The sequence below is a fragment of the Salvelinus fontinalis genome, chromosome 21 (assembly GCF_029448725.1).
Source record: "Salvelinus fontinalis isolate EN_2023a chromosome 21, ASM2944872v1, whole genome shotgun sequence".
NCBI lineage: Eukaryota > Metazoa > Chordata > Actinopteri > Salmoniformes > Salmonidae > Salvelinus > Salvelinus fontinalis.
In genome coordinates, this window is record NC_074685.1 from 6,438,314 (window position 1) to 6,465,241 (window position 26,928).

A 26,928-nucleotide genomic window follows, 5' to 3' on the forward strand; every position below is an offset into this window, starting at 1 on the left:
TGCGTGTTATTGTGCACTTGTTTTACGGGTCTCGTCCCATGTATTATTTAGAGGTTTACACATACGTACACTACCGTTCAAAAGTTTGGGATCACTTAGAAATGTCCTTGTTTTTGAAAGAAAAGCAAAAAAATGTATCCAATAAAATAACATCAAATTGATCAGAAATACAGTGTAGACATTGTTAATGTTGTACATGACTATCGTAGCTGGAACGGTAGTGTACACTGAGCATACCAAATATTAGGAACACCCCTTTTTTGCTCTCAGAACAGCATCAACTCGTCGTGGCATGGACTCTACAAGGTGTGGAAAGCGTTCCACAAGGATGCTGGTCCATGTTGACTCCAATGCTTCCCACAGTTGTGTCAAGTTGGCTGGATGTCCTTTGGGTGGTGGACCATTATTGATGCACATGGGAAACTGTTGAGCGTGAAAAACCAGCAGCGTTGAAGTTCTTGACTCAAACCGGTGTGGCTGAGCCTGCCAACTTCTACCATACCCCGTTCAAAGGCACTTAAATGTGTTGTCTTTCCCATTCATCCTCTGAATGGCACTCCTACACAATCCATGTCTCAATTGTCTCAAGGCTTAAAAATCCATCTTTAACCTGTCTCCTCCCCTTCATCTACACTGTGTGGTGGATTTAATAAGTGACATCAATAAGGGGTCATAGCTTTCACCTGGATTCACCTGGTCAGTCTGTCATGGAAAGAGCAGATGTTCTTCATATTTTGTACACTCAGTGTATTAGAGTAAGCTATGTCAAGAATCCAATGTATTAAAATAAATATGGTGTGTGTAGAAACAGTGGAACTAAAATACAATGTACAGTAGTAGAAATATGATAAAGTATTGTGAGGACATTGGATATTATGAGCAGATTCTGTGTAAAGCTAAGGAGGTTGAGCAGACTGACAGTCCACTGGTAGCTCTCATAATAAGACATTATGTGACACATGGTATTATTGTCATGTCCTTGTGTTAAAGGCTTTATACTAGTTCAAGAGAACGCATTTGTCAGTTTACAGTTCTGCTGTGCATTGGCTGATTTTCCCATGACAAACTGACCCTCTCTGGTTGAAGTTAGACTGCAGTACACACACACACACACACACACACACACACACACACACACACACACACACACACACACAAGCTCTGCAAACCATAAGCACTGATAATCGCTACAAGACCTGGTATTGATACAGCGCTGTGTGTGTACTCCATGTGTGTGGTTGCATGTGACTGGTTTGCGTGGATTTGTAAACAATACCTGGCACACACACACACACTAATCTCCTCCATCTGAGGCTCAGAGACGGACCTGTGTTTACATCAGTCAGTACTACCTTCTGTTTCATACAGAAACATTACCCTGGAGGGGGTTACTGATGTGTCACAGGACCACCTGTATGTATGTGTGTCCAACCGTGTTCTACTGTTCTCACCTCTCCATGCACTCCCCTATGCCTGTGTGATCTCACCTTGCCTAACTACTTTCAGGAGTTTAAACATGTTCATATTGGTGATAATGATTTATAACAAGTTGAATGGCTTTGCTCTCTTCTCACACACACACACACACACACCGCACACACGCGCACACACGCGCACACACACACACGCATACACAATGACAACAGTGCCAGTTCTATCCAAACTGCTACCCCTCGTTAACATTGGTGTGTTTAACAAGGGGACTGTTAGATGGTGAAGGATGTGAGGAGTTTGTTGTGAGAGTGATGTTAGGTTCTGCTGTTAGTTCAGCATTATAACTAATAGCTCTGTTAAAGTGGTGTGTATCAAACCTGTTTACTCATTAGCAGTCACTGCAGTATGTTACAGTGGAGTGACTCAGCTTTCAGATGAGTACACACACACACACACACACACACACACACACACACACACACACACACACACACACGGGTATTCAACATGCCCATGTGTTTCCAGTCCTGCCTAACAGGCCACCTGATACACACTTCCAGTTTCCACATGGAGGCCAGGCTGTAAACCTGCTTCATTAGCCCAATGACCTGTTCCCCCTCCTTCCTTGAACTTGAATCTCAGTAGCATACATTCCAATGTGGTTTTCATACAGACATACAGCCATTGGTTTGGATCTCAGTAACATACATTCCAATGTGGTTTTCATACAGGTACTGTATACAGCCATGGTTCGAGGGAAAAAAAGAACCCAGCACACTCTCATTGCTCTGATGCAGTAAATGCAATAAATACCAGTACATTGTTTTACTGCTTGGATTATACGGATGTTTTAGTGTGTGTGTTGGCAGGAGGCACCCCCGTCATCGTCCAAGGCTGCAACCAATGAGGATCAGGCTCTCCAGCGTTCTACTGATGTCAGTCCTGACTCTGAAGACCTGTTTAAGGACTTCTGAGTACTGACCTTTCACTCCTCCATCAAATTCTGTCTATCCCTCACTCCTTTTATCTCTCTATCCTCCATCACTTACTTCTCTGTCACTCTATCAGCTGGTCCCAGCTCTCCCCCTACCCCTTACCCTTAGCCCTAATGAACCCTTCTATGTTTGTAAATCTACAAGATCTGGATAGGTATAAGCAGTGTAGTGATGGAGCGTCCACCACATTCCTTCCACATCTGCAAACATCAAAGGGTTAGGGACAAAGGGAAGGGGTAGGGAGCAAATTGGGATATTCTATCACTCACTATTTCCCCTTTCTATCCTCCATCCCTTGCTTTCTCTGTCTCTCCTTCCCTCTACACAGGGGTGGCCAACACCTGGCACTAATCAGCTGCTCATCATAAGGACCTTGGCAAGCTGAATCAGGTGTAATGGCAGAGCTGGAACTAAAGCCCACTAGCTCTAGAGAAAAGGGTTGGCCACCCTTGCTCTATCCTCCATCTCTCCACCTATCAAGACATTCTAGTTCCAGCTGTATAGATGTAACGGCAGATTTCCTCCTCTTCGTCTGAAGAGGAGGTGTAGCAGGGATCGGACCAAAATGCAGCGTGGTAAGTGTCCATGTTTTAATAGAATCGACTGAACATGACACAATACAAAATAACAAAGTGAATCTAACCGAAAACAGTCCCGTGTGGCACAAACACTGACACAGGAAACAAACACCCACGAACCAACAGTGAAAACAGGCTACCAAATATGGTTCCCAATCAGAGACAATGAATGACAGCTGCCTCTGATTGAGAACCATATCAGGCCAAACTAGAAAACACCACATAGAAACAGACAACATAGAAAATACCCACCCAACTTACGCCCTGACCAACAAAATAAAGACAAAACAAAATAAATAAGGTCAGAAACGTGACAATAGAGCTCCCCGACCACTCAATCCTGTGCCATCCTCTATCACTGAAACAACTGAACAGAATTACAGAGGATGTCAAATAGACTGTTAAATAGACAGAAGTGAAGAAGTGTGTTTATACCGTACCATTGTTTACCAATGGGATCATTTATAATAATGTAAAGGATATTTGTATCCTCAAGATGGAGGAACATGAACTAAAGCTCAGGGTGCTTATTTTAAGATGATTACAGTTCTTTATGTAATGCTATATGTGTATGAAACTCTAATACAGTGTAATAAAATAAAGTGAAGGCTAATTGAAAAAAATATAACAAGGGCTGTTTTGTTCTCTAGTATGTTAACTGTGGTTTGATAATTATCTGTTTTGGGCAGGCTACACACAGACAATGATGGAAAGACAGTTATCTTATATGGCATCCTTTATATCGCATCCCGGAGGACATTGAAAACATTGTGAAATGATTACCGGTAACTTATTTTGTCGGGATTCTGCCTGGGTGCGCTACTGAGTCATTTGAATTTATCTAGCATAAATTGTTTTAGGCAATCTCTCTCTCTCTCTCTCTCTCTCTCTCTCTCTCTCTCTCTCTCTCTCTGTTTTATGATACGGGGAGGTATGTAGGGTGTAGGGCATGTGCGCCCCTCCTCTAGCTGGTGACGGATAATAGTAGTGGGTGTGAGGTGGATTTGAACTTGAAGCCGGGGCAGAGTGGAGGAGACTACAAACTGATGTCCGAGTAGACTGCGCTCTGAGGAGAGAAAGTGAGCGCTATACAGCGGGAACTAGAACGTATATTAGTCTGGTTCTGCAACTAGAATCCTGGATCTTTGGAAACTTGATCGAAAACTTAGTTGGTGGATATCTGGCCCCAAGGTAGGATATTATCGTTGCTTGATTTAATTGCTTTTTTATGTATGCCTGTTGTCATTTATCATAGGATAAGTAAGGGTAGTCTTATAATTACTTTTTAATAAACTGCCGTTTTCTCCGTCGCATATGAGTCGATTTTCAGTGGACATTTTTGTAACAAGGCCTCAGTTGTCGATGATGGTTCACATTGATGTCTGCTCATTGACATTTTTCACGCTTTGCTTGCTGTGATTTATCACCGTATATACTGTATATCCACGGTCATTCAGAGAGAGAGGTGTTTGGGTGGTCAGGTTGAGGAATGTTCTCACAATGATCGAGGATCTATAGCTTACAACAGCTCCATTAACAGACCTCACACCAGGGGTTAGCGCTTTAATGGCCAGGCCATTTACAGTGATCGATAACATATAACCTTATCAGCACAGCGGCTGCTGTAGACGATCGAGAGGCAAGCGAATTTATAATTTCTGTTTCAGGGACGCCTCTGAGTGGCGCGCGTCACAGTTGTCCAATTGCGCGAAGGGACATCTGGAGTGAAGTTGTTCCCACTGCCCTCAGCTTCAGCCAGGTGTGTGTGTGTTCAGCCATTTTCCACGGAGCTGCTGGAGAGATGTCCCTGCTTGTCAAAGCTGTTTTCAGTGTGTCATTTCACTGATTGTTCCAATACGACTCAACGCAGTGTCCCAACAAAGTTTTTATTACTTCCATTATCCTACTTAGCTTTTATAGTCATGAGTCTCTTGTCCATTGGTTCCCCTGTTCCAGAGCAGCACCACTCTCTATTGTCAGACAATAGGGCTCCTAGCTCTGTGTTTTGTGTTTTACCTTTCAACACCATAGTGAAGTGAAGTAGGTTGTAGTAAATTTAGCATGTAGGCATTTCAACACAAAGGCTATACAAAAATAATAATGTAAAGTACATAGTCTACTGAAAGGCTGGTAATGGCTCACATCAACATCATTATCCCAGAAACCCTAGACCCACTCCAATTTGCATACCGCCCAAACAGATCCACAGATGATGCAATCTCTATTGCACTCCACACTGCCCTTTCCCACCTGGACAAAAGGAACACCTATGTGAGAATGCTATTCATTGACTACAGCTCAGCGTTCAACACCGTAGTACCCTCAAAGCTCATCACTAAGCTAAGGAACTTGGGACTAAACACCTCCATCTGCAACTGGATTCTGGACTTCCTGACGGGCCGCCTCCAGGTGGTGAGGGTAGGTAGCAACACATCTGCCACGCTGAACTTCAACACTGGAGCTCCCCAGGGGTGCGTGCTCAGTCCCCTCCTGTACTCCCTGTTCACCCACGACTGCATGGCCATGCACGACTCCAACACCATCATTAAGTTTGCAGACGACACAACAGTGGTAGGCCTGATCACTGACAACGATGAGACAGACTATAGGGAGGAGGTCAGAGACCTGGCCGGGTGGTGCCAGAATAACAACCTATCCCTCAACGTAACCAAGACTAAAGAGATGATTGTGGACTACAGGAAAAGGAGGACCGAGCACACCCCAATTCTCATCGATGGGGCTGTAGTGGAGCAGGTTGAGAGCTTCAAGTTCCTTGGTGTCCACATCAACAACAAACTAGAATGGTCCAAACACACCAAGACAGTCGTAAAGAGGGCATGACAACGCATATTCCCCCTCAGGAAACTAAAAAGATTTGGCATGGGTCCTGAGATCCTCAAAAGGTTCTACAGCTGCAACATCGAGAGCATCCTGACTGGTTGCATCACTGCCTGGTACGGCAACTGCTCTGCCTCCGACCGCAAGGCACTTCAGAGGGTAGTGCGTGCGACCCAGTACATCACTGGGGCAAAGCTGCCTGCCATCCAGGACCTCTACACCAGGCAGTGTCAGAGGAAGGCCCTAAAAATTGTCAAAGACCCCAGACACCCCGGTCATAGACTGTTCTCTCTACTACCGTATGGCAAGCGGTACCGGAGTGCCAATGTAACGGTCCTGACCTGTTTTATGTTGTTTTTGTATGTGTTTAGGTCAGGGCATGTGTTTTGGGTGGGCAGTCTATGTTATCTGTTTCTATGTTGGTTTTGGTTGCCTGGTATGGCTCTTAATTAGAGGCAGGTGTTTTGCGTTCTCCTCTAATTAAGAGTCATATTTAGGTAGGGTGTTCTCACTGTTTGTTTGTGGGTGATTGTCTCCTGTTTCTGTGTCAATGTTACACCATACGGGATTGTTTCGGTTTGTTCGTGCGTTTATGTAGTCTGTTCCTGTGTCGGCGTGCTTCGTGTATTTGTAAGTTCGTTTGTTCAGGTCTGTCTACATCGTTTTGTTATTTTGTTAGTTATATCAAGTATAGTTCGTTTTCGTCTTAGTTTGGTCTGTTTTGTTTATTTAATAAATAATCATGTATTCACAACCCGCTGCGCCTTGGCTCGATCACTACACCTCCTCTTCTTATGAAGAGAGAGAGGAACGCCGTTACAGCCAAGTATAGGACAAAAAGGCTTCTCAACAGTTTTTACCCCCAAGCCATAAGACTCCTGAACAGGTAACCAAATGGTTACCCGGACTATTTGCATTGTGTGCCCCCCCCAACCCCTCTTTTACGCTGCTGCTACTCTCTGTTTATCATATATGCATAGTCACTTTAACTATACATTCATGTAAATACTACCTCAATTGGCCCGACCAACCAGTGCTCCCGCACATTGGCTAACCGGACAATCTGCATTGTGTCCCACCGGCCAACCCCTCTTTTTACGCTACTGCTACACTCTCTTCATCATATATGCATAGTCACTTTAACTATACATTCATGTACATACTACCTCAATTGGCCCGACCAACCAGTGCTCCCGCACATTGGCTAACCGGACAATCTGCATTGTGTCCCACCACCCGCCAACCCCTCTTTTTACGCTACTGCTACACTCTCTTCATCATATATGCATAGTCACTTTAACCATACCTACATGTACATACTACCTCAATAAGCCTGACTAACTGGTGTCTGTATATAGCCTTGCTACTGTTATTTTCAAATGTCTTTTTACTGTTGTTTTATTTCTTTACTTACCTACACACACACACATACCTTTTTTTTGCACTATTGGTTAGAGCCTGTAAGTAAGCATTTCACTGTAAGGTCTACACCTGTTGTATTCGGCGCACGTGACAAATAAACTTTGATTTGATTACTTACATCAGCCAACAGTATGTCACTTGCTCAAACTACTAGACCGACTAGACCGAGAGAAAGGAGCAGGCTAACCCCCCACTTGCTCAGACTACTTGTGGTAAAAACTGACTGTGCATAGTTGTTCCAATAGGGCCATGCAAGGTGAGGCCCCTTGAGTGTGTGCATGTGTGCACAGGTAGAGTCACTAGTTTAGGTCCCACTCTGGATTTCCCCCCTCAATCGCTACAGTTTATGTTAAAGTAGGTATATACTGTATGTCATTCATGATCATTTTGAGATGATGAACTCAGTGTGTATTGGTTCCACAGGTTCTATAGAGATGTTACATCTCAGGCACCTGCTCTGGCTGATGTTTCTCTGTTCTGCTTTAGCTGAAAAAGGTGAGTCTTGCTGTGTGTATATGTGTGTGTGTGTGTGTGTGTATGCGTGTGTGTGTTTTTTCACAGACAAACTGGTCATTAGTTTCACACAAAAGCAGAAAGAGACATTCACGCAGCTCCATTCATCTTTCTCAATCCTCAAGACACACACACACACATGCACACATGGTTGGTTAAGTAACTTTCTAAATGTAATATGTTAGTTACTGGTTAACTGTCCAAAATTGTAATCATTAACGTAACATTTCCATTACCCAAACTCAGTAACGTAGTCTGATTACTTTCTGATTACTTTTCCCTTAAGATGCATTAGAAGAAGACAAAAATGATCCATCAAACACATTTGGTATCATCCTGGTGGTCTCTGACTTGTGGTCAGACTTGCTCTGGTGGAACAAACATAAACGTGTACATTTTTTCATTGTCATTGAGAAAACGGAAAGGTGTCATAGTGTATTTTTTTCTGCAAAAATTCTTTCTGAATTTAAAAGTAATCCAAGAAGTAATCATCTAGTTTTTCAAAAGTATCTGTAATCTAGTACTGAGATGTTAAAAGAAATTGGGTTATTAAACAACTAATTGAAAATCAATTCAAGAACTGTAATGTCTTTAGTCATACTATTTAGCTAGCCTGCCTAAGTATGCTGCAGAGCTGTATGACATAATCCTTTGACAAAGACAATGGAATATGTTTTATATGTTTGCAATTGAAAGTTCACAATTCTTGGCTGTGAAATTTCCATTAAAAAGCTCTAAAATCATTTTAATGTAACTATTTCAGAATACTATTTCAGAATACATTTTATGTTGAAAAAAAAGAAAAAAGCACTACTGTAATCTGATGACAGTTAGATTTTTGTAATCAGTTTACATGTAATCAATTACTCTCCAACCCTGCACACACACATGCTTCCAGTTACTGTACCTACATCTGGGGATGGATTAATCACACTGTAAGCCATCCGCACCACATACAGCCCGCCACTAAACCCATTCACAAACTAAACCCATTCACAAACTAAACCCATTCACAAACTAAACCCCTTCACAAACTAAACCCATTCACAAACTAAACCCATTCACAAACTAAACCCATTCACAAACTAAACCCCTTCACAAACTAAACCCCTTCACAAACTAAACCCCTTCACAAACTAAACCCCTTCACAAACTAAACCCCTTCACAAACTAAACCCATTCACAAACTAAACCCCTTCACAAACTAAACCCCTTCACAAACTAAACCCATTCACAAACTAAACCCATTCACAAACTAAACCCATTAACAAACTAAACACCATCACTAACTAAACCCCTTCACAAACTAAACCCCTTCACAAACTAAACCCATTCACAAACTAAACCCATTCACAAACTAAACCCATTCACAAACTAAACACCATCACAAACTAAACACCATCACAAACTAAACCCATTCACTAACTAAACCCATTCACAAACTAAACCCATTCACAAACTAAACCCATTCACAAACTAAACCCATTCACAAACTAAACCCATTCACAAACTAAACCCATTCACAAACTAAACCCCTTCACAAACTAAACCCCTTCACAAACTAAACCCCTTCACAAACTAAACCCATTCACAAACTAAACCCATTCACAAACTAAACCCCTTCACAAACTAAACCCCTTCACAAACTAAACCCCATTCACAAACTAAACCCCATTCACAAACTAAACCCATTCACAAACTAAACCCATTCACAAACTAAACCCATTCACAAACTAAACACCATCACAAACTAAACACCATCACAAACTAAACCCATTCACTAACTAAACCCATTCACTAACTAAACCCATTCACTAACTAAACCCATTCACTAACTAAACCCATTCACTAACTAAACCCATTCACTAACTAAACCCATTCACAAACTAAACCCATTCACAAACTAAACCCATTCACAAACTAAACCCATTCACAAACTAAACCCATTCACAAACTAAACCCATTCACAAACTAAACCCATTCACAAACTAAACCCATTCACAAACTAAACCCATTCACAAACTAAACCCATTCACAAACTAAACCCATTCACAAACTAAACCCATTCACAAACTAAACCCCATCACAAACTAAACCCCATCACAAACTAAACCCCATCACAAACTAAACACCATCACAAACTAAACCCCATCACAAACTAAACCCATTCACACACATAACCCATTCACAAACTAAACCCATTCACAAACTAAACCCATTCACAAACTAAACCCATTCACAAACTAAACCCATTCACAAACTAAACCCATTCACAAACTAAACCCATTCACAAACTAAACCCATTCACAAACTAAACCCATTCACAAACTAAACCCATTCACAAACTAAACCCATTCACAAACTAAACCCCATCACAAACTAAACCCCATCACAAACTAAACCCCATCACAAACTAAACCCCATCACAAACTAAACCCCATCACAAACTAAACCCCATCACAAACTAAACCCCATCACAAACTAAACCCCATCACAAACTAAACCCCATCACAAACTAAACCCCATCACAAACTAAACCCATTCACAAACTAAACCCATTCACAAACTAAACCCATTCACAAACTAAACCCATTCACAAACTAAACCCATTCACAAACTAAACCCATTCACAAACTAAACCCATTCACAAACTAAACCCATTCACAAACTAAACCCATTCACAAACTAAACCCATTCACAAACTAAACCCATTCACAAACTAAACCCCATCACAAACTAAACCCATTCACAAACTAAACCCCATCACAAACTAAACCCCATCACAAACTAAACCCCATCACAAACTAAACCCCATCACAAACTAAACCCATTCACAAACTAAACCCATTCACAAACTAAACCCATTCACAAACTAAACCCATTCACAAACTAAACCCATTCACAAACTAAACCCATTCACAAACTAAACCCATTCACAAACTAAACCCATTCACAAACTAAACCCCATCACAAACTAAACCCCATCACAAACTAAACCCCATCACAAACTAAACCCCATCACAAACTAAACCCCATCACAAACTAAACCCCATCACAAACTAAACCCATTCACAAACTAAACCCATTCACAAACTAAACCCATTCACAAACTAAACCCCATCACAAACTAAACCCCATCACAAACTAAACCCATTCACAAACTAAACCCCATCACAAACTAAACCCCATCACAAACTAAACCCCATCACAAACTAAACCCCATCACAAACTAAACCCCATCACAAACTAAACCCCATCACAAACTAAACCCCATCACAAACTAAACCCATTCACAAACTAAACCCATTCACAAACTAAACCCATTCACAAACTAAACCCCATCACAAACTAAACCCATTCACAAACTAAACCCATTCACAAACTAAACCCATTCACAAACTAAACCCCATCACAAACTAAACCCATTCACAAACTAAACCCATTCACAAACTAAACCCATTCACAAACTAAACCCCATCACAAACTAAACCCCATCACAAACTAAACCCATTCACAAACTAAACCCCATCACAAACTAAACCCCATCACAAACTAAACCCCATCACAAACTAAACCCCATCACAAACTAAACCCCATCACAAACTAAACCCCATCACAAACTAAACCCCATCACAAACTAAACCCATTCACAAACTAAACCCATTCACAAACTAAACCCATTCACAAACTAAACCCCATCACAAACTAAACCCATTCACAAACTAAACCCATTCACAAACTAAACCCATTCACAAACTAAACCCATTCACACACATAACACATTCACACACATAACACATTCACACACATAACACATTCACAAACTAAAACCATTCACAAACTAAAACCATTCTCTGTGTATCTGTCTGCTCTTTGTCATTTAGTGACTTGCAGGCGATCTGTCCTGAATTACACCCATTCACCCTGTGTGCTATCTGAATATGTTTTATATGTTTGCAATTGAAAGTTCAAAATTCTTGGCTGTGAAATTTCCATTAAAAAGCTCTAAAAATCATTTTAATGTAACTATTTCAGAATACTATTTCAGAATACATTTAATGTTGAAAAAAAAGAAAAAAGCACTACTGTAATCTGATGACAGTTAGATTTTTGTAATCAGTTTACATGTACAATTATAAGTTCCAAGATGGCGTAGCAGTCGGACGTGTGTTTGTATTGTCCTGTATTGTCCTGTAGCGTGTAAATAGTAAATAGTCTTCGTATTTTTCGTATACATTTCGTATATATTTTAATTTCACTTTCCATCTAGGAACTGAATATACATTCCTACATTCCGCCTCACCCAATGTGGTACGGACCTGCTATTTTTTTTATACTTTAGAACCGTAACCCCAAGCAGAAGCTAGCCAGATAACTAGCTACTAGCTAGTAGTCAGTTAGCCACTGCTGCGGTCTTCACCCTCAACTCGGACACAGCCAGCTTCAATACCGGGCCAACACCTGCCAGTCTGCAAGCGCGATATCAACCGAGAGCATATAGGACTGCTTTTTCTCTACCACATCACCGGATTCCTGACGCAAGCTCTGGACAATTACACCGTATCATCACAGCTAGCTAGCTGCAACCGAGTGGCTACTACTGGCTAACACCTCTGTCCCGAAGCAAGCACCAGTTAGCCTTGAGCTAGCCTCGAGCTAGGCCCATCTGCCGGCTAGCTGCAAGCGCGATATCAACCCAGAGCATATAGGACTGCTTTCTCTCTACCACATCACCGGATTCCTGACGCAAGCTCTGGACAATTACACCGTATCATCACAGCTAGCTAGCTGCAACCGAGTGGCTACTACTGGCTAACACCACTGTCCCGAAGCAAGCACCAGTTAGCCTTGAGCTAGCCTCGAGCTAGGCCCATCTGCCGGCTAGCTGAAGAGCTAGCGCTAGCGCCACTGCGCCAGACCCCCTCCGTCTGAGCAGACCACCCCCCGGGCTACTAACTTTATACGCCGCGTGCTAGCTTAGTGGAGGCCTCCTCTGCTCCATCTACGGCTGCCCCCTGGACACTATGATCACTTGGCTACATAGCTGATGCATGCTTGACTGTCCATTAACTCACGGTACTCCATTCTGTTTATTTGTGTTTTACCTGTCGGCTCTGTGCTTTAACTCAGGATCTGTGTGTAGTTAATCCGACCCTCTCTGCCTAGTCGTCGCCATTTTTACCTGTTGTTGCTGTGTTAGACTAACACCCTGTTATTGCTGCTGTTATCTTACCTGTTGTTTTAGCTAGCTCTCCCAATCAAGACCTGCAATCACTTTATGCCTTATTGTATGTCTCTCTCAAATATCAATATGCCTTGCATACTGTTGTTCAGGCTAGTTTTCATTATCATTGTTTTGGTTTGCAATGGACCCTGTAGTTCCACTCTCCGTACCTCTGATACCCCCTTTGTCCCACCCCCCACACATGCGGTGACCTCACCCATTGAGACCAGCATGTCCAGAGATACAACCTCTCTTATCATCACCCAGTGCCTGGGCTTGCCTCCGCTGTACCCGCGCCCCTCCATACCCCTGTCTGCACATTATGCCCAGAATCTATTCTACCACGCCCATAAATCTGCTCCTTTTATTCTTTGTCCCCAACGCTCTAGGCGACCAGTTTTGATAGCCTTTAGCCGCACCCTCATCCTACTACTCCTCTGTTCCTCGGGTGATGTGGAGGTAAACCCAGGCCCTGCATGTCCCCAGTCACCCTCATTTGTTGACTTCTGCGATCGAAAAAGCCTTGGCCTCATGCATGTCAACATCAGAAGCCTCCTCCCTAAGTTTGCCTTACTCACCGCTTTAGCACACTCTGCCAATCCTGATGTCCTTGCCGTGTCCGAATCCTGGCTTAGGAAGGCCACCAAAAATTCTGAGATTTCCATACCCAACTATAACACTTTCCGTCAAGATAGAACTGCCAAAGGGGGAGGAGTTGCAATCTACTGCAGAGATAGCCTGCAAAGTTCTGTCATACTTTCCAGGTCTATGCCCAAACAGTTCGAACTTCTAATTTTAAAAATTAATCTCTCCAGAAATAAGTCTCTCACCGTTGCCGCCTGCTACCGACCCCCCTCAGCTCCCAGCTGTGCCCTGGACACCATCTGTGAATTGATCGCTCCCCATCTAGCTTCAGAGTTTGTTCTGTTAGGTGACCTAAACTGGGATATGCTTAACACCCCGGCAGTCCTACAATCCAAGCTTGATGCCCTCAATCTCACACAAATCATCAAGGAACCCACCAGGTACAACCCTAAATCCGTAAACATGGGCACCCTAATAGACATTATCCTGACCAACCTGCCCTCCAAATACACCTCTGCTGTCTTCAATCAAGATCTCAGCGATCACTGCCTCATTGCCTGTATCCGCCACGGGTCCGCGGTCAAACGACCACCCCTCATCACTGTCAAACGCTCCCTAAAACACTTCTGCGAGCAGGCCTTTCTAATCGACCTGGCCCGGGTACCCTGGAAGGATATTGACCTCATCCCGTCAAGTGAGGATGCCTGGTCATTCTTTAAATGTTACTTCCTCACCATATTAGACAAGCATGCTCCGTTCAAAAAATGCAGAACCAAAAACAGATATAGCCCTTGGTTCACTCCTGACCTGACTGCCCTCGACCAGCACAAAAACATCCTGTGGCGAACTGCAATAGCATCGAAGAGCCCCCGCGATATGCAACTGTTCAGGGAAGTCAGGAACCAATACACGCAGTCAGTCAGGAAAGCAAAGGCCAGCTTTTTCAAGCAGAAATTCGCATCCTGTAGCTCTAACTCCAAAAAGTTCTGGGATACTGTAAAGTCCATGGAGAACAAGAGCACCTCCTCCCAGCTGCCCACTGCACTGAGGCTAGGTAACACGGTCACCACCGATAAATCCGTGATAATCGAAGACTTCAACAAGCATTTCTCAATGGCTGGCCATGCCTTCCTCCTGGCGACTCCAACCTTGGCCAACAGCCCCGCCCCCCCCGCTGCTACTCGCCCAAGCCTCCCCAGCTTCTCCTTTACCCAAATCCAGATAGCAGATGTTCTGAAAGAGCTGGAAAACCTGGACCCATACAAATCAGCTGGGCTTGACAATCTGGACCCCCTATTCCTGAAACTGTCCGCCGCCATTGTCGCACCCCCTATTACCAGCCTGTTCAACCTCTCCTTCGTATCATCTGAGATCCCCAAGGATTGGAAAGCTGCCGCGGTCATCCCCCTCTTCAAAGGGGGAGACACCCTGGACCCAAACTGTTACAGACCTATATCCATCCTGCCCTGCCTATCTAAGGTCTTCGAAAGCCAAGTCAACAAACAGATCACTGACCATCTCGAATCCCACCGTACCTTCTCCGCTGTGCAATCCGGTTTCCGAGCCGGTCACGGGTGCACCTCAGCCACGCTCAAGGTACTAAACGACATCATAACCGCCATCGATAAAAGACATTACTGTGCAGCCGTCTTCATCGACCTGGCCAAGGCTTTCGACTCTGTCAATCACCATATTCTTATCGGCAGACTCGGTAGCCTCGGTTTTTCTAATGACTGCCTTGCCTGGTTCACCAACTACTTTGCAGACAGAGTTCAGTGTGTCAAATCGGAGGGCATGTTGTCCGGTCCTCTGGCAGTCTCTATGGGGGTACCACAGGGTTCAATTCTCGGGCCGACTCTTTTCTCTGTATACATCAATGATGTTGCTCTTGCTGCGGGCGATTCCCTGATCCACCTCTACGCAGACGACACCATTCTATATACTTCCGGCCCTTCCTTGGACACTGTGCTATCTAACCTCCAAACGAGCTTCAATGCCATACAACACTCCTTCCGTGGCCTCCAACTGCTCTTAAACGCTAGTAAAACCAAATGCATGCTTTTCAACCGTTCGCTGCCTGCACCCGCACGCCCGTCTAGCATCACCACCCTGGACGGTTCCGACCTAGAATATGTGGACATCTATAAGTACCTAGGTGTCTGGCTAGACTGCAAACTCTCCTTCCAGACTCATATCAAACATCTCCAATCCAAAATCAAATCAAGAATCGGCTTTCTATTCCGCAACAAAGCCTCCTTCACTCACGCCGCCAAACTTACCCTAGTAAAACTGACTATCCTACCGATCCTCGACTTCGGCGATGTCATCTACAAAATAGCTTCCAACACTCTACTCAGCAAACTGGACGCAGTTTATCACAGTGCCATTCGTTTTGTTACTAAAGCACCTTATACGACCCACCACTGCGACCTGTATGCCCTAGTCGGCTGGCCCTCGCTACATGTTCGTCGTCAGACCCACTGGCTCCAGGTCATCTACAAGGCTATGCTAGGTAAAGTGCCGCCTTATCTCAGTTCACTGGTCACGATGGCTACACCCACCCGCAGCACGCGCTCCAGCAGGTGTATCTCACTGATCATCCCTAAAGCTAAAACCTCATTTGGACGCCTTTCCTTCCAGTTCTCTGCTGCCTGCGACTGGAACGAATTGCAAAAATCTCTGAAGTTGGAGACTTTTATCTCCCTCAACAACTTTAAAAATCTGCTATCCGAGCAGCTAACCGATCGCTGCAGCTGTACATAGTCCATCTGTAAACTACCCACCCAATTTACCTACCTCACCCCCCATACTGCTTTTATTTATTTACTTTTCTGCTCTTTTGCACACCAGTATCTCTTCTTGCACATGTTCATCTGATGATTTATCACTCCAGTGTTAATCTGCTAAATTGTAATTATTCGATTTATTGCCTACCTCATGCCTTTTGCACACATTGTATATAGATTCTCTTTTTTCTACCATGTTATTGACTTGTTTATTGTTTACTCCATGTGTAACTCTGTGTTGTCTGTTCACACTGCTATGCTTTATCTTGGCCAGGTCGCAGTTGCAAATGAGAACTTGTTCTCAACTAGCCTACCTGGTTAAATAAAGGTGAAATAAAAAAATAAAATAAAATAAAAACTCTCCAACCCTGCACACACACATGCTTCCAGTTACTGTATCTACATCTGGGGATGGATTAATCACACTGTAAGCCATCCGCACCACATACAGCCCGTCACTAAACCCATTCACAAACTAAACCCATTCACACACTAAACCCCTTCACAAACTAAACCCCTTCACAAACTAAACCCATTCACAAACTAAACCCATTCACAAACTAAACCCATTCACAAACTAAACCCATTCACAAACTAAACCCATTCACAAACTAAACCCATTCACAAACTAAACCCATTCACAAACTAAACCCATTCACAAACCAAACCCATTCACAAACCAAACCCATTCACACACCAAACCCATTCACACACCAAACCCATTCACACACCAAACCCATTCACACACCAAACCCATTCACACACTAAACCCATTCACAAACTAAACCCATTCACAAACTAAACCCATTCACAAACTAAACCCATTCACAAACTAAACCCATTCCCACACAAAACCCATTCACACACAAAACCCATTCACACACAAAACCCATTCACAAACTAAACCCATTCACAAACTAAACCCATTCACAAACTAAACCCATTCACAAACTAAACCCCATCACAAACTAAACCCATTCACAAACTAAACCCCATCACAAACTAAACCCCATCACAAACTAAACCCCATCACAAACTAAACCCATTCACAAACTAAACCCATTCACTAACTAAACACCATCACAAACTAAACACCATCACAAACTAAACCCATTTACACACATAACCCATTTACACACATAACCCATTTACACACATAACCCATTTACACACATAACCCATTTACACACATAACCCATTCACAAACTAAACCCATTCACAAACTAAACCCATTCACAAACTAAACCCATTCACAAACTAAACCCATTCACAAACTAAACCCATTCACAAACTAAACCCATTCACAAACTAAACCCATTCACAAACTAAACCCATTCACAAACTAAACCCATTCACAAACTAAACCCATTCACAAACTAAACCCCATCACAAACTAAACCCCATCACAAACTAAACCCCATCACAAACTAAACCCCATCACAAACTAAACCCATTCACAAACTAAACCCATTCACAAACTAAACCCATTCACAAACTAAACCCATTCACAAACTAAACCCATTCACAAACTAAACCCATTCACAAACTAAACCCATTCACAAACTAAACCCATTCACACACATAACACATTCACAAACTAAAACCATTCACAAACTAAAACCATTCTCTGTGTATCTGTCTGCTCTTTGTCATTTAGTGACTTGCAGGCGATCTGTCCTGAATTACACCCATTCACCCTGTGTGCTATCTGAATATGTTTTATATGTTTGCAATTGAAAGTTCAAAATTCTTGGCTGTGAAATTTCCATTAAAAAGCTCTAAAAATCATTTTAATGTAACTATTTCAGAATACTATTTCAGAATACATTTAATGTTGAAAAAAAAGAAAAAAGCACTACTGTAATCTGATGACAGTTAGATTTTTGTAATCAGTTTACATGTACTCAATTACTCTCCAACCCTGCACACACACATGCTTCCAGTTACTGTATCTACATCTGGGGATGGATTAATCACACTGTAAGCCATCCGCACCACATACAGCCCGTCACTAAACCCATTCACAAACTAAACCCATTCACACACTAAACCCCTTCACAAACTAAACCCCTTCACAAACTAAACCCATTCACAAACTAAACCCATTCACAAACTAAACCCATTCACAAACTAAACCCATTCACAAACTAAACCCATTCACACACCAAACCCATTCACACACCAAACCCATTCACACACCAAACCCATTCACACACCAAACCCATTCACAAACTAAACACCATTCACAAACTAAACACCATCACAAACTAAACCCATTCACAAACTAAACCCATTCACAAACTAAACCCATTCACAAACTAAACCCATTCACAAACTAAACCCATTCACACACCAAACCCATTCACACACCAAACCCATTCACACACCAAACCCATTCACACACCAAACCCATTCACAAACTAAACACCATCACAAACTAAACCCATTCACAAACTAAACCCATTCACAAACTAAACCCATTCACAAACTAAACACATTCCCACACTAAACACATTCCCACACAAAACCCATTCCCACACAAAACCCATTCACACACTAAACCCATTCACAAACTAAACCCATTCACAAACTAAACCCATTCACACACTAAACACATTCACACACTAAACCCATTCACACACTAAACCCATTCACACACTAAACCCATTCACAAACTAAAACCATTCTCTGTGTATCTGTCTGCTCTTTGTCATTTAGTGACTTGCAGGTGATTTTTATTTTATTTTTATTTATTTTATTTTACCAGGTAAGTTGACTGAGAACACGTTCTCATTTGCAGCAACGACCTGGGGAATAGTTACAGGGGAGAGGAGGGGGATGAATGAGCCAATTGTAAACTGGGGATTATTAGGTGACCATGATGGTTTGAGGGCCAGATTGGGAATTTAGCCAGGACACCGGGGTTAACACCCCTACTCTTACGATAAGTGCCATGGGATCTTTAATGACCTCAGAGAGTCAGGACACCCGTTTAACGTCCCATCCGAAAGACGGCACCCTACACAGGGCAGTGTCCCCAATCACTGCCCTGGGGCATTGGGATATTTTTTAGACCAGAGGAAAGAGTGCCTCCTACTGGCCCTCCAACACCACTCCCAGCAGCATCTGGTCTCCCATCCAGGGACTGACCAGGACCAACCCTGCTTAGCTTCAGAAGCAAGCCAGCAGTGGTATGCAGGGTGGTATGCTGCTGGCTCAATCTGTCCTGAATTACACCCATTCACCCTGTGTGCTATCTGACTTGATATACCTGTACATGCTCATTCTGTAGTCATTTTAACTATTAACCCCTGTCATAGACCCTAACTTTATGACCTTTAACCCGACCCCTAGCCATGACCCCAAACCTCATATACTTGCTCATCAGTTTTGATAATATAGACACTTGTGTCCTTACTTGAATGGCTAGATAGTAACTCCCTCTTTCTCTGTCTTTAGATCCATCATGGAGGATGACGGTAGAGAAGGCTGCCCCCGTTAGTGGTTCGTTGGCTGGCAGGGTGGTGCTACCATGCCACTTCTCCATCACCCCCACCACACACACCCCCACACTCACCCCTAGCACCCAGGGCCCAGAGGACCAGCTGAGGATCAAGTGGAGCAAGCTGGAGGGAGATGGGGAGCGTGTGGTGCTGGTGGCCCATGGAGGAGTGATCAAGGTGGGGCAGGAATACAGGGGAAGGGTGTCTGTGCCCAACCACCCCCAGGCAGTAGGGGATGCCTCGCTGATCGTTGTCCACCTGAGAGCTAGCGACGCTGGGCTCTATCGCTGCGAAGTCATGCATGGGATGGAGGACACCCAGGATACTGTTCATCTCAATGTCAGTGGTGAGTGGACACACACACGGTAGCAGGCACACACAGTAGCACACACTCACACACACATTTTGCCCATTAGAATGTGTAAATAACATAATATACGCCATTTAGCAGAATCTTTTATCCAAAGCGATTTACAGTCATGCGGCATACATTTTACGTAGGGGTGGTCCATGCGCTTTTGTCATTAGTTCCAGTAGTTGTTGAGTAATATAAATAATGTGAAACTCCCTAATACTAACTGTTTCCTGTTATTCCCACTCAGACATGCTGGTCCATAGGGAGCCTTAAGTTAGTCTGTAAAGGTGCCACGGTGTGGTCATGTATCAGCCTTATTATGGTGGAATAGTGCAGTTATCTTTCTTGGACAGCAGAGCTGAGCAGCAGGCCAAGTCATCATCGCTAGACTGAGGAAGTAACTGGCAGACAGTGGTGTTGTAGGACTCCAGGAGGGGGACGGTCTTGTACATCTTGAGACCTGAAGACTGGTGTTAGTGACTCATCTTCATCATTACCTGCTCAGATGGCAGGAGATTCAGACTGGGACTGTGATGTGTGAGGCAGAGCAGATGGCTGGCTGAAACATTTAGCAGGTCTGCATACGTAGATGGAGAAATATTATTGTGTGTCCTGCCCTGGGAGTACTGCTATGTTACTCTGGTTGTAACACATTACCTCATGCTGGGTCTGATCTGTGCAGACCTACAGGGCTGGTGTAGGTCTTCTGAGGATAAGGTAGAGGTGGTCTGCTCTTTGGTCTCCTCTGCCCAAGGACACTAAGAGAGGGAGAGAGACTGAGAGTACTCCTGAGAAATTAACCTAGAAATGTATCCCTCATCTGACAAATTCATCAGTAGTCTACAGTAGCTAATATCACCATGTTTCACAGCACGGCAGTCAAGTGTCCATTAGCTGTGCCAGAGTAAACAAAACCACAGATTGTCTGCAGGTCTCCCTCTCTGAGTATTTCTGGGTAGCATGCTGATGTCAGCTGGCTCTACACCTGTAGTGTTGTTCACTAAACATACAAACCTGTGTTCCAAATATTCTGCTCTGATAGATTTGTCCTATACATTGTGTTATGTAGCTCATTTTGGGGGGTGGTGGGGGTTACAATGTACTACTGTGTGTGGCGTTCAAGCTGGCTATCTTTCAAAAGGAGAGACCCCCTAAATAGCCCAGATTATCATAGATTCCACATTAGAGATGAACAACAGCCTGTTGATATAGTACAGCCTTTGTGTGTGTAGACACAGCCCCTGTTTAGTCTCTGTTCACTAGGCAACAGACAGAGACTGCTCTATCAGACTAACAACTGTCCTTTTACTGCACGTCAATCTACTCAGTCGACTCTATAACTGGAGCCAGCTTCCTAGAGGGAAAAATAATCAACTCTTATGAACTTGGAAAATAGGGGTCTGATTCCTCTGCAGAACGGTAGTCGTGTTACTTGGTTGTCGCAGTTTCCTTATTTGAATGCACTTTTTGTACAGTAAGTGGATCTGGATAACAGTGGATCCAAAACTACGCACGCACACACACACACACACACACACACACACACACACACACACACACACACACACACACACACACTGACCTCCTGTCTCTGTCTCTCCAGGTGTGGTGTTTCATTACAGGTCTAGCTCTAGTCGTTACACCTTGTCCTTCCCTGGGGCCATTGACGCGTGTCTCGCTGCCGGGGCCACCATCGCTACAGCCGAACAGCTGACCGCCGCCTTCGAGGACGGACTGGACCAGTGTGACGCCGGCTGGATAGCCGACCAGACTGTCAGGTGTGTGTGTTACCTGAGCTCTCAACTGATATACCCATCTCAGGGATACCTCCATACTGTCAGAGTTTGAATTGAAGACTACATTTCCCATGCTGCCTCTCTCTTCCCTGCAGATACCCAATCACGAAGCCCCGTCCTGGTTGCATGGGCGATATGAAGCACAGACCTGGGATCAGGACGTATGGGCTCAGAGACCCTAAAGAGACCTATGACGTCTACTGCTATGTAGACAAACTACACGGTGAGGGAGTGTTATTGTTGGTGTTTCATGATAGTGAGCTAAAGCTATGTCAGCGTGCCTTTGGGTAAAGTGTGTGTATATCTCCACTGTACTGTAGGTGAGGTGTTCTACGCTCTTGTCAGCTACAAGCTGACCCTTCGCCAGGCCAAGCATGAGTGTGAGAGGCAGGGGGCGGTGCTCGCCTCCCCTGGTAACCTGTTCGCCGCGTGGCGTGGAGGACTGGATCGCTGTGATTACGGCTGGCTGTCAGACGGCAGCGCCCGCTACCCCATCTCCGTCCCCAGGCCCCAGTGTGGAGGAGGGCTGCTGGGGGTCCGGACCCTGTACCGATTCCCTGACCAGTCAGGCTTTCCCAACCCTATTGACAGACATGGAGCTTTCTGTTTCAAGGGTAAGACTACTGTAATACTATTACCACCACTGTTACTGAAGCTGCTGTCGCTGCTGCTAAGAAAATGATGACAATGGCAATTACATTTATGCTGATGAGGATAGGAAGGAAGAGGAGGAGGATGAGGATGAGGAGGGAGAAAGTTAAGAGGAGGGAGAAAGTTAAGAGGAGGAGGATAATGAGAAAGAGAGGGAGGAGGAGGAGAAAGGGGAAGAGAGGAGACATGCTCTCTCTCGAGAAAAGACAAGAGAAAAAGTGAGAGAGTTGATCCTCTATTGTAGTAACAGACAGGCAGACTTGGCAGGGGAGTATCACCAGGGGTATTTATGCAGCTTGAGTTTCTCTCAGGCTCAATGAGTTATGACCCGTCCTGTGTGAGGAAGAACTCTCACCCTGTTTTCACTTCCTGCTGAGGGTTGTCTAAATGACCAAGCCTGGGGGGACAGATCACATCTCAGTAGAGAGAGCAAGGAGGGGATGGGGAGAGAGAAAGTGAGGTATGGAGGGAATGAGGGAGGAGTAGAATGAGAAAGAGTGAGACAGACAAAAAGGGGGGAGAGGAGGAAGGCAGTGTTACGTGAAAGTCCTTTTACAGCAAAAGACTTAAGAAATATGCATGTAACTCACATTTATTCCTACATCTCCCGTTGATATCAATGCATGATTTATGTAATAGTTAACGTTACGGGCATGTGTTCTACGTTAGGATCTGGCCCACAAAGTGTTTGAAGCTTTTATTGTGTTATCATGTTGGACATGTCTGCTTACGCACTGAGCGTTTACTTTATATCACATCTGGAAAGACAACGGCCCACTCCCTTCCTCTCCCAGACTTACTGTATCACCCCATACTCCCAGACCTACTGTATCACCCAATATTCTCTGCCTTACTGTATCATCCCATACTCTCTGCCTTACTGTATCACCCCATACTCTCTGCCTTACTGTATCACCCCATACTCCCAGACTTACTGTATCACAAAATACTCTCTGCCTTACTGTATCATCCCATACTCTCTGCCTTACTGTATCACCCCATACTCCCAGACTTACTGTATCACCCCATACTCTCTGCCTTACTGTATCACCCCATACTCCCAGACTTACTGTATCACCCCATACTCTCTGCCTTACTGTATCACCCCATACTCTCTGCCTTACTGTATCACCCCATGTTCCCAGACTTACTGTATCACCCCATACTCTCTGCCTTACTGTATCATCCCATACTCTCTGCCTTACTGTATCACTCCATACTCCCAGACTTACTGTATCACCCAATACTCTCTGCCTTACTGTATCACCCCATACTCCCAGACTTACTGTATCACCCCATACTCTCTGTCTTACTGTATCACCCCATACTCCCAGACCAACTGTATCACCCAATACTCTCTGCCTTACTGTATCACCCCATACTCCCAGACCTACTGACTCACCCAATACTCTCTGCCTTACTGTATCACCCCATACTCCCAGACTTACTGTATCACCCCATACTCTCTGCCTTACTGTATCACCCCATACTCTCTGCCTTACTGTATCATCCCATACTCCCAGACTTACTGTATCACCCCATACTCCCAGACTTACTGTATCACCCCATACTCCCAGACTTACTGTATCACCCCATACTCTCTGCCTTACTGTATCATCCCATACTCCCAGACTTACTGTATCACCCCATACTCCCAGACTTACTGTATCACCCCATACTCCCAGACTTACTGTATCACCCCATACTCCCAGACTTACTGTATCACCCCATACTCCCAGACCTACTGTATCACCTAATACTCTCTGCCTACTGTATCACCCCATACTCTCTGCCTTACTGTATCACCCCATACTCCCAGACCTACTGTATCACCCCATACTCCCAGACCTACTGTATCACCCCATACTCCCAGACCTACTGTATCACCCCATACTCCCAGACCTACTGTATCACCCCATACTCCCAGACCTACTGTATCACCCCATACTCCCAGACCTACTGTATCACCTAATACTCTCTGCCTACTGTATCACCCCATACTCTCTGCCTTACTGTATCACCCCATACTCCCAGACCTACTGTATCACCCCTTACTCCCAGACCTACTGTATCACCCCATACTCCCAGACATACTGTATCACCCCATACTCCCAGACCTACTGTATCACCCCATACTCCCAGACTTACTGTATCACCCCATACTCTCTGCCTTACTGTATCACCCCATACTCCCAGACTTACTGTATCACCCCATACTCTCTGCCTTACTGTATCACCCCATACTCTCTGCCTTACTGTATCACCCCATACTCCCAGACTTACTGTATCACCCCATACTCTCAGACCTACTGTATCACCCCATACTCCCAGACTTACTGTATCACCCCATACTCCCAGACTTACTGTATCACCCCATACTCACAGACCTACTGTATCACCCCATACTCCCAGACTTACTGTATCACCCCATACTCTCTGCCTTACTGTATCACCCCATACTCCCAGACTTACTGTATCACCCCATACTCTCTGCCTTACTGTATCACCCCATACTCCCAGACTTACTGTATCACCCCATTCTCCCAGACTTACTGTATCACCCCATACTCTCTGCCTTACTGTATCACCCCATACTCCCAGACTTACTGTATCACCCCATACTCCCAGACTTACTGTATCACCCCATACTCCCAGACTTACTGTATCACCCCATACTCCCAGCCTTACTGTATCACCCCATACTCCCAGACTTACTGTATCACCCCATACTCCCAGACTTACTGTATCATCCCATACTCCCAGACTTACTGTATCACCCCATACTCTCTGCCTTACTGTATCACCCCATACTCCCAGACTTACTGTATCACCCAATACTCTCTGCCTTACTGTATCACCCCATACTCCCAGACCTACTGTATCACCCCATACTCCCAGACTTACTGTATCACCCCATACTCTCTGCCTTACTGTATCACCCCATACTCCCAGACTTACTGTATCACCCCATACTCTCTGCCTTACTGTATCACCCCATACTCCCAGACTTACTGTATCACCCAATACTCTCTGCCTTACTGTATCCCCCCATACTCCCAGACTTACTGTATCACCCCATACTCCCAGACTTACTATATGACCCTATACTCTCTGCCTTACTGTATCACCCCATACTCCCAGACTTACTGTATCACCCAACACTCTCTGCCTTACTGTATCACCCCATACTCTCTGCCTTACTGTATCACCCCATCCTCTCTCTGCCTTACTGTATCACCCCATACTCCCAGACTTACTGTATCACCCAATACTCTCTGCCTTACTGTATCCCCCCATACTCCCAGACTTACTGTATCACCCCATACTCCCCGACGTACTGTATCACCCCATACTCTCTGCCTTACTGTATCACCCCATACTCCCAGACTTACTGTATCACCCCATACTCTCTGCCTTACTGTATCACCCCATACTCCCAGACTTACTGTATCACCCCATACTCCCAGACTTACTGTATCACCCAACACTCTCTGCCTTACTGTATCACCCCATACTCTCTGCCTTACTGTATCACCCCATACTCTCTGCCTTACTGTATCACCCCATACTCCCAGACTTACTGTATCACCCAATACTCTCTGCCTTACTGTATCACCCCATACTCCCAGACCTACTGTATCACCCCATACTCCCAGACTTACTGTATCACCCCATACTCTCTGCCTTACTGTATCACCCCATACTCCCAGACTTACTGTATCACCCCATACTCTCTGCCTTACTGTATCACCCCATACTCCCAGACTTACTGTATCACCCCATACTCCCTGCCTTACTGTATCACCCCATACTCCCAGACTTACTGTATCACCCCATACTCTCTGCCTTACTGTATCACCCCATACTCCCAGACTTACTGTATCACCCCATACTCCCAGACTTACTGTATCACCCCATACTCCCTGCCTTACTTTATCACCCCATACTCCCAGACTTACTGTATCACCCAATACTCCCAGACTTACTGTATCACCCCATACTCTCTGCCTTACTGTATCACCCCATACTCCCAGACTTACTGTATCACCCCATACTCCCAGACTTACTGTATCACCCCATACTCTCTGCCTTACTGTATCACCCCATACTCCCAGACCTACTGTATCACTCCATACTCTCTGCCTTACTGTATCACCCCATACTCCCAGACTTACTGTATCACCCCATGCTCTCTGCCTTACTGTATCACCCCATACTCCCTGCCTTACTGTATCACCCCATACTCCC

General features: G+C 44.5%; 1 protein-coding gene across 1 annotated transcript in view; it reads left to right on the forward strand.

Annotated features, from left to right (window-relative positions):
* Positions 1–3,956: 3,956 nt before the first annotated feature.
* LOC129819138 (versican core protein-like) overlaps positions 3,957–26,928 on the forward strand; it is a 49,776-nt gene continuing 26,804 nt past the window's right edge. Inside the window, exons 1-6 of the mRNA XM_055875699.1 lie at positions 3,957–4,198; positions 7,691–7,762; positions 19,835–20,224; positions 21,837–22,011; positions 22,125–22,252; positions 22,350–22,643. Of these exons, the coding sequence (XP_055731674.1) occupies positions 7,702–7,762; positions 19,835–20,224; positions 21,837–22,011; positions 22,125–22,252; positions 22,350–22,643 (1,048 nt within the window). The 5' untranslated portion in view covers positions 3,957–4,198; positions 7,691–7,701. The remainder of the gene's footprint in view (positions 4,199–7,690; positions 7,763–19,834; positions 20,225–21,836; positions 22,012–22,124; positions 22,253–22,349; positions 22,644–26,928) is intronic.